General features: G+C 36.3%; 1 protein-coding gene across 2 annotated transcripts; it reads right to left on the reverse strand.

Annotated features, from left to right (window-relative positions):
• Positions 1 to 830: 830 nt before the first annotated feature.
• On the reverse strand, positions 831 to 8,148 carry aqp3b (aquaporin 3b). Of its 2 annotated transcripts, none has more exons than XM_084136066.1 (6): positions 7,961 to 8,148; positions 5,335 to 5,461; positions 4,504 to 4,641; positions 4,236 to 4,354; positions 3,817 to 4,034; positions 831 to 3,723 (listed from the first exon to the last, which is right to left on the reverse strand). In XM_084136066.1, the coding sequence occupies exons 1-6, from the start codon at positions 8,066 to 8,068 to the stop codon at positions 3,534 to 3,536; spliced, it is 900 nt and encodes a 299-aa protein (XP_083992192.1). In that variant the 5' UTR covers positions 8,069 to 8,148; the 3' UTR covers positions 831 to 3,533. The 2 variants fall into 2 exon arrangements, with proteins under 2 accessions (XP_083992192.1, XP_083992193.1); XM_084136067.1 differs by lacking the exon at positions 7,961 to 8,148 and adding an exon at positions 5,724 to 5,835 and having other exon boundaries at positions 2,481 to 3,723.
• Positions 8,149 to 8,509: the final 361 nt, after the last annotated feature.

Raw genomic sequence — 8,509 nt, forward strand, 5'->3', positions numbered from 1 at the left:
CACGCTGCAGCTGCTACATCAAATGCTGACTAAGGATTTGAAGGTTGAACAGTGAGCTCATTGGCTACTGATACAGCAGGAACCAATCAGCTGTGCCCTATAGAGAATGATGTGATCACAAGCAGATTGAGTTAAGGACCTATCAGCCTGCGCCACCTAATGTTTCATGACAGAACTCTGTATTTGTGTCAAACTGGTGAAAATCACCACTATACTGTGGTAGTAATTATTGAAGCGACATACATTTTTTTAATTTGAGACTTTAGTGCAAGGTATCTTATATATAGTTAACATTATATACATAAATGTAACAAATAATTACCTGGACCTGTATACCTGTAATTACTTACTTTTTTCATTTCTTCCAGTGAATCATTAGACTTCTCGGGTGACATATGCTGGACTTCTCCAATCATTTAGTCTGCTTAAACACCACCCCTTTCTTACAATTGACTGCAAGCTTGTAATCAGACTTGCCTCCATCCAATCAACAACCAATGGATAGAACTGGTTAACACTGTTGCGTAAGTGTATCTTTCCATCTTCCCGACATAATCAATCTCTCCATATTTTTTCTCTCTTTTGGAAAGTTATAGAAATCCTATTGCATTTTTTTTTATTCTTTTGCTATTGGTGAAAATGGGAACTAAAATATATACATTGTAATACTAGAACTTTACCCAACTATGACGACTTCCTCTTCTGAGAACCCTGTAAATGTGAAAAGGGTCCATATGGAAGAAAACATCTATAATTTACTACGTCTATATCATCGTGACTTTAACAAACTGGTCTTGTCTGACTATAAATGAATCAAGAACCAGGCATAATATGATCCTCAGAGTTTGAGTTTTAATAATAATTCATAATAATTCCAGACTAAGCTCATATTAGACACCTCTCTTTAAATTTTTATTTGAAGCAGAAACAAGTTTTCAAATAGCAAAAAGCACCGTTCCATTTTAAGTGCAGATCTGAGAAACAGTTTGAGATATTTCAGTTTATACTGTCAGTCATTCTCCATTTCGGGCTTGAGGGCATAACAAGCAATTTTGTATCCGTTTTCTTTCATGATACTGACTCTTGTCTAGTGTACTTGACATGGACGAGTAATGCAATCAGCAGCAACAACAGTTGTCATGGGAACCTCACTCGATCTTAAGAAAGATAATAGTCAGAGACGTTTCATGTGTTTTGATAGATAAAAACAAAAAACAGCAGGGACTGACAAATGCTAGTCTAAACAAAATCATATTTATTGAATTCCCACACGGTGGACATTTTACTATTTAAGAAGTGTGGTCAAATGCATATGTGTGGTATGAGGAAAAATGACTTGCATTTTATGTTGTGCTTTAAAACATCTGAATAAACCTCAAGAATTTGGTACATTTGTGGATGGAGCCTATTGCTGTTCTGAACCATGCTGAAATCCAAAGACAACAAGAAAATTGTTTTAATGGTTTCAAAAGCCTTGATTAGCTTGCCTCAAATCTCATCCCAAACTCCCAAACCACAAACATTCTTCTTAATGACTGCTTTCATTTTCTACAAACCTACGAAACGACTCTGCGAGTGCTCATTGATTCAAGATTCATGGTCTGGGTTATCTCCGTCCATCTCATGCCAATAAACACGTCTCTTTTTTTCATTCTCTATTTTCCCCTTCACTGAGCTAAACAGACACTGCAATCTTTCCTTTCCATTTGGAAGATTTACATGAGAGTGAGTTGTGATCAATGCATATAAGATTTTACAATTTGCATTCTTTTACGTGATATAGGCTACCTAAGAATGTATAGGCCTAACCTTTATTTGTGTCAGAAATAATCGCAACATCCACTACAGTTTACACCAGTGAGGTCGGCAGATATCAAAAACACTTATATCACTCACACTGAATGCTTAAATTAAGTTTTGATCAAATTAGTACAGTTAAATGTAATTTAGAGATATGACAGATCCCCTCTGCAGGTGCTTGAAGAAATTATATATTTCTCTTCTTTCCCCATAGGGAAAACTTGAAATTGATTTATCTGAAAGAGCTTTATAAGCTTCATAGGTTTTATGCGCTGCAATGCCAGTAAGTCATATTTAAAGTTAGTTGGTTTGTTTGGTTACAGTGTGATCATTTTACTTCAAGCAAGTATAAATCGTGTCTGCAGTTTTGAATTAAATTACAGCTCTTTTGTTTTAATTGCCATAAGCAGTGGTTTGTGACAATTGACTTCAACCTGCCCACTCAATTCTTACTGGAGACCACGATTCTGCAATGTTATTCAATAACAAAGGAACCTTGATTCTCCTTTAGAGATCCTGATGTTTTACTGGACTGAATGATGCTAATATATACTGAGCAACTACATGAATGGACATCAAAGGCATCGCTTGCAGTTAAATAGCCAGATCATTTCATTTCAAAAATAAAATCTTTGCGTGATGTTTCTCATTTATAAATAATACTGATCCACTGGAATCTTAATTCCTTACCAAAATGCAGTTTATTTTTAAAGAGCACAATATAAATGAGCACAAAATATTATATGCATATAGTCAGAGTAAACTCATTGTAATTTTCCCAGAACAGAGACAAGCACATAATGCAACAAAATATATACTTGCAAAACAAATACATTCCCAACAATGTAAACAGACCTGAATTTTTCACTGCATAATTACTCATTAATATTCACTGATAATAAAATTGGAATGGAAGTGAAATAGGTATTTTCATGATTTTGATGCAGTATTCATAAGGGTGAAGATTTTCATAAATCATATCCCTTATTCATAATTATTCATTATACAGATAGAATGAACGGGTGACAACAACTGACTTGTTAGTAGATTGGATTAATTAATTTGGCTTTTTTTGAATAAATTGAAAAGGATAATTAAGTTTATGTATAAAACACAAAGGTTCTGATCAGGATCATTAGAGTGATATGTAAATTGCGATTCTCCATTTAAATTGTTTGGATATCAACTAATTGTGCATGCAGTACAAAAATATGACTAATTAGTTTGAGTATATATATTTTCTTCGAGGCTTGCACCTTGGAACCTATTTCAAGGTTTGCGTTCTCGAGCCACCAGGCACTGTTGTTGTGCGGATGAGCGGCCGGAGCATGTTAATGGTTTTCACTAATGTTAATAACTAATGATTTTTGCAACAGAAGTGAATCGATCAAAACTAACTTTAGCTGGACAATAACTTTATTCTATAGCTGCTGTAAAGCCAAAGTAATCTCTGTTACTTTAATTTCCTATTATCACTGTAAAGCTGCTTTGAAACAGTCCATATTGTTAAAAGCGCTATATAAATGAAGGTGACTTGACTTGATTTGACTTGACTTGAGTCTTATCATGATGACAAGGGCACATCCGTCTAGTAGATGTCCAAAGTTATGATTTAATGTGGATCTTGCCAGTCGAAAATGTGCAAAAATACACAATTTTGCTGCTATATTGTCATGAAAGCTGAATTTATTTTTAGAGGCTAAGCTAAAACATTACTCCATTTGACCCCAGACTTATGCTGTCTCCTTCTCAGAAACAGCAGTGAGTTTGAGTCTGTCCTTCTGTTCCCTTTCCACTGCTTCCCTTTTGTCTCTTTCTTCTCCTTCCACATGGCATCCCACCATCAGCTGATACACCATCACACCGAACACGGCACCAATGAATGGGGCAAAGATTGGCACAAAGGACCAGTAAGAGTTTGCACTGTGGTGAATGAAACATATATCAGTGTTAGAGATGATTTCAGTAGTGAAATGAATGGAGAGAAATGTATATAGTAAACCATATGTGACTTACGAGAACACCTCTGAGCCCCATCCAGCAATTGCAGTAAAGATCCGAGGTCCCAAGTCTCTTGCTGGGTTTACAGCATAACCCGAGTTAAAACCCATGGACAGACCAATCACCAGAACCACAAAGCCCACAGTAAAGGCCTCCAGTCCTCGTGGGATGGGGTTATTGTAAGGGTCAACAATGGCAAGGATACACACAATCAGAGCTGCCGTGCCAATCATCTGTGTTGAAAGCAAGGGACAGTTCACTCAATGAAAATTCTGACAATATTTACTCACCATCATTTTTTATTCTAAAGATTGTTTCAACTGTTTTTGTCCATATACAATGAAAGTCAAGGGGGTTCAAAACAACATTGGACCCCATTCACTTTCATTGTATGGACAAACACTTTTCAACAAATGCTGATTTCTGGGTCTTACCTGATCGAAGAAGCCGTTGAGCAAAGTAAGGTGTTTAGAAGGGTATGTAGCAAAGATTCCAGCTGTTGCATTGTCCCCTACAACGATCAGAGAACCTTGTCCAAAGTCCCAAATTGCATCTGCAAAGCATCAAGTGAGCATAAGTTATAGAAACATCTTCATAAACTGAGCAGTTTCATTGTTGGCTGCAACAGACTGACAAAGGATGTGGACTGACAAAAATGTGGATTATTGACTACCAAAATACTTTAACAATCCTAAAACCCACCAATATACATGCCAAATATTATTCCTGAGCCAAGAAAAGCCCCCACAGTCTGGGCCAGGAAGTACACGGGAAATTTCCTCCAGGGCTCTCTCCCCAACAAACAGAGGGCAAAGGTCACAGTAGGGTTTATGTGACCTCCTGTAAAATACAAAGTTTCAACATGTCGATCTTACGATACATTTGAAATGAGATCTTCACAGAACACAATGACAATGACACAATGCTATAGACTCTCATTTTACACTTTTATGGCTGGTTTGGTACATGCTTATTAAGCCTAAACCAGGATTAAACTTCAAAAATTAAACTTAAACATTTTCATAACCTTTTTAGCCATGGGTTTTAGGCTTAATCTATGTCTGGGAACTTTGTTTTTCAACTGTCTGCCATTTCCTTGCTTCAAGACTTCACTTAGACTTCATAGTCCATACACTCATTTCTTTTCATTATTCTTCTGTTTAAAATGTTAAAGTAAAAACTGCCAGTTGATGTTGTCTGATATTGTTCTGATTTTTTATCAAAAATGGAACTGGATGTTCCAGGTAGTTCATCCATCTGAGTGAACTTTAACCATGAGTCAACCCTTGATTCCACCCAATAAAATCTGAAAATAAAATGTTCTAAATGTAGAAAAGAATGTAGTATAATTTTGCCAGTTTAAATCCATCTGGTGAATGTTTGGCTGAAAGCCTTGACGTTTTAATATGTGGTTCTGAGCTGTATGTGACTCACTGCTTCGAAATGTCACATCTGAATTCTGAAATTTCCTGTGTTCTCCCAGAAAAATAAAAATAAATCTGACAGTTTTAAGAAGCTTATGACCAACGTTACCTGAGACTTGCCCACAAACTAGGATTCCCAACATAGCGGCAAACCCAAATGCAAAATTCACCGTCAGAAACATTCCATGAGAGCCTCCGCTTAAAACCAACTGGGCGACAGCACCGCAGCCAAACATCTGTAAATGGAGACATTAAGATTAAGTTAAATGGAAATCCAATTAACCATTTGCTCAGTTTTTGTCTTTTGTGTGTGACTGCACATCAAGCATATGATGGTGAAGCTAAGCTAGATACCTAACAAAGTTAATTAAGCTATAGATTAGAATAGAATTTCAGCAATTTAATGAAAATGACTTGCAAGGTCCGAGCCATCACTGAATGATTGCAAGTTTTAGTTTGACGTATTCCGCAGAGCTAGACATCATTGGCCTCACATACCTGTTTTTCTTCGAGGACTGCTGGAAGAATGCAAAACGTTATGTGCATCATGTGGATTTGATAGATAATGTGTGTATGAGTATGTGTGTACTTGCCCTCTCTTCCATTGTGTAATGCCCTCTAGCCTGTCTGTTTTTGCCAGCCGTTATTGAGTCGCATGATCAGCCTCTGAATTGGGGGGGGAGTTTCAGACCGCACAGTACCATCAGAAAACAACAGATGGGCTTGGGGGAGCTCTATTTTTCTACAGATATTGAGTCTTAGTTTTCAAATGAAAACAGATGATGAGATATGGTTTAACCTGTGATCCCCCTGTGCTGTGTCAAATTTATTCCGGATAAGGGCTGTCTTGAATTTTAAATTGTCGACACTGTTGTGCAACTCTTGTTGCTTTTGCTTACCTGTTAATTGCGTTGTAGTTGCACAAAGTACAACAATACGAGATGTTTTACCAGGTGATGATATGAAATATATAATATTATATTGTTCCGTTGAAGTGAAAATTAGTCTCAGTAGCAACAACTTTTCTCTTGAGCTTTAGCGGAAGAGCAACAAATTAACAGCTACAATCGGAGATGTCTGATTCTAACAAAACACAATATTTTCTAGTTTTTGTTTTGTTTTGTGTTCAGTGGTTTAATTAGACTGGGAATTTAAGGTAAAATGTTATTAATTGTCATGGCCCTGACAATGTGTTGTGACCGACCTGGCTTATTTTTCTCTCTGAAAAATAAGAATCTGTAAAAAGTGATCAGTTGACTTTACTTAAAAAAAGTGAGGAAACCCGTTGCCTTAAAATGATTAAGTAACAAACTTCATGCGTAATTGAAAAAATTAAGTTATGTGAACTCCACTTAAATTTTAAGGCAATGGGTTTCCTCACTTTTTTTAAGTTAAGTCAACTGATCACTTTTTACAGATTCTTATTTTTCAGAGCCTGCTTGCTTGAGTTTAAGCAATTTCAGTGATAAAGTATCTTAGTTAGCACGTCCTGATTTTGCTGAGTTAGAGGCGCTCATGGGTCAACATATTTTGTTGATGCTGGAACAACATTCCTGTCCGATAATTTTATTCTAGCATTCAATCTGAATCTTTAAAGCCAGCCAGAGGTGGAGTGCTGAGAATCTAATGGAAATATACTGATCTACACCAATATTGTTCCAGAATAACTTTTTTCACATATTTGTTGACCCTGGAACAACATTCCAATCAACCAATCACATTTGAGGGGCAAGTTGACACTTTATGTCAAGTTTAGGCTTAAAAGCAGGGTTAGGTGCTTCATTTCCCTTTGATTTTAGGGATAACTTATGGGTAGGTTTAGGGGTAGGGATATGGATGTTGATCCAGGAACACTTGGTGAAATGGCCCACTATAAAGTGTCTGAAACTTGTGTAAAGCAGCTAATTGGCTATCAACAGGACTTGGAATTCAACTCCCATTATGTCATCTCACAGTCAGTTCTGCGATGGAGACATTTTGCTACAAAATGTTACAACATTATAACTTATTTTAGCTTTGAACATTCATTTAATTCCATGGTTTAATAACCATTATTGTCCAAAGCTGAGAAAAAAACTAAACAAAACAGTAAGAGTATAAAAAAGTAGGATAAAGTATAAGTACATATAGGCTAAGTATAAAGTATAACAAATACTCATTATTATTATATTATTATAAAAGGGTGGGCAAAAGAGAACATAAAACATCTCTCTGCAAAACATTTGCAAAATGAGGAACTCAGCTGGCAAGTGATAAAGAAGTAAAACTCCCTTCATGTAGCTAAATTGAAATTTCAGGCTTTTCAGCAGATGAAAGCATATAGATTATTTTTGATGTCTTACATGCATGTATCCCTTCCACTCTCATCAAAGATACACAATAAATCAATCTTTGAATCATTAGTGATTGATTTATCGTCCATTAGTGCTTTTTAAATACATGATACACATTTAATACGTATATTTTGAAGTACAATAAAAAACAGAAAACTATAGAAAATGTGCTTCTATAGAGTATAAACACATAAATGTGTCCAAACCTCAACACCTGAAAATCATATATAGCCACAATTCTGGATGGTAACACTTTTTAAACGTTTACAGTCGTTCCTCTCAAAATGAATAGACTGCTTTACAATAAGGATCCAAAACGGACACATGTTTTTTTCATCATAGCTGAAATCGATACGTCTCATCACTAACTCATCAATGACAAAAACAACAAAAGTGTCTCACCACTAGAATGAGGGTGCCAAGACATTCTGCCAGTGCCTGTCGCATCAGCATGTTCCGCACCTGCAAGGTCCGAGACATCTTTTCCAGAAGCACCTTCTGTCTTCCCATAATGCCTTAGGATAATTTAAAGATGATGATGGGGTTTAATGATGAGGATGAAGGGCACTGGGTAAGTGTTCCTGTACAACTTTTCCTACTGAGTGCGGGCCCTATATTTGCTTCTGAAGGTCCCGCCCTCAGTCAATAAAAAAACAAAAGCAGCATTCCTACAACTTTTTTCCCTCCCTCCATCCCTGCCTCTTCCTATCTCACTTACACACATTTTTCTTGTACTTTTTTCATGTTAGACTTTTTAAAAAAAATTTTTTTTATCTGTTATAAATGTATGAGGACTGGGATAGAGGGGGTTCTTCTGCGTCAAATATATAATATATGTCTAAATATATGTTTCTTAAATCTGGTTCTGAACGGCCCTCTATGGTGCTCAAAAACCTATATTGTTTCTACCGGTGTTTTTTCTTCACTGTGTGGACTGTAGCTCCATAGCAG

Source organism: Abramis brama (assembly GCF_963993115.1).
Source record: "Abramis brama genome assembly, chromosome: 15".
Lineage (NCBI taxonomy): Eukaryota > Metazoa > Chordata > Actinopteri > Cypriniformes > Leuciscidae > Abramis > Abramis brama.

Excerpts from the sequence above, each read along its gene's own strand:
- aqp3b (XM_084136066.1), bottom strand. The coding sequence starts at position 8,068 with ATGGGAAGACAGAAGGTGCTTCTGGAAAAGATGTCTCGGACCTTGCAG. Across the intron at positions 4,642-5,334 it reads AGTTTGTGGGCAAGTCTCAG|GAGGTCACATAAACCCTACT; the intron begins GTAACGTTGGTC and ends TGTATTTTACAG. Across the intron at positions 3,724-3,816 it reads TGGGGCTCAGAGGTGTTCTC|TGCAAACTCTTACTGGTCCT; the intron begins GTAAGTCACATA and ends CATTCACCACAG.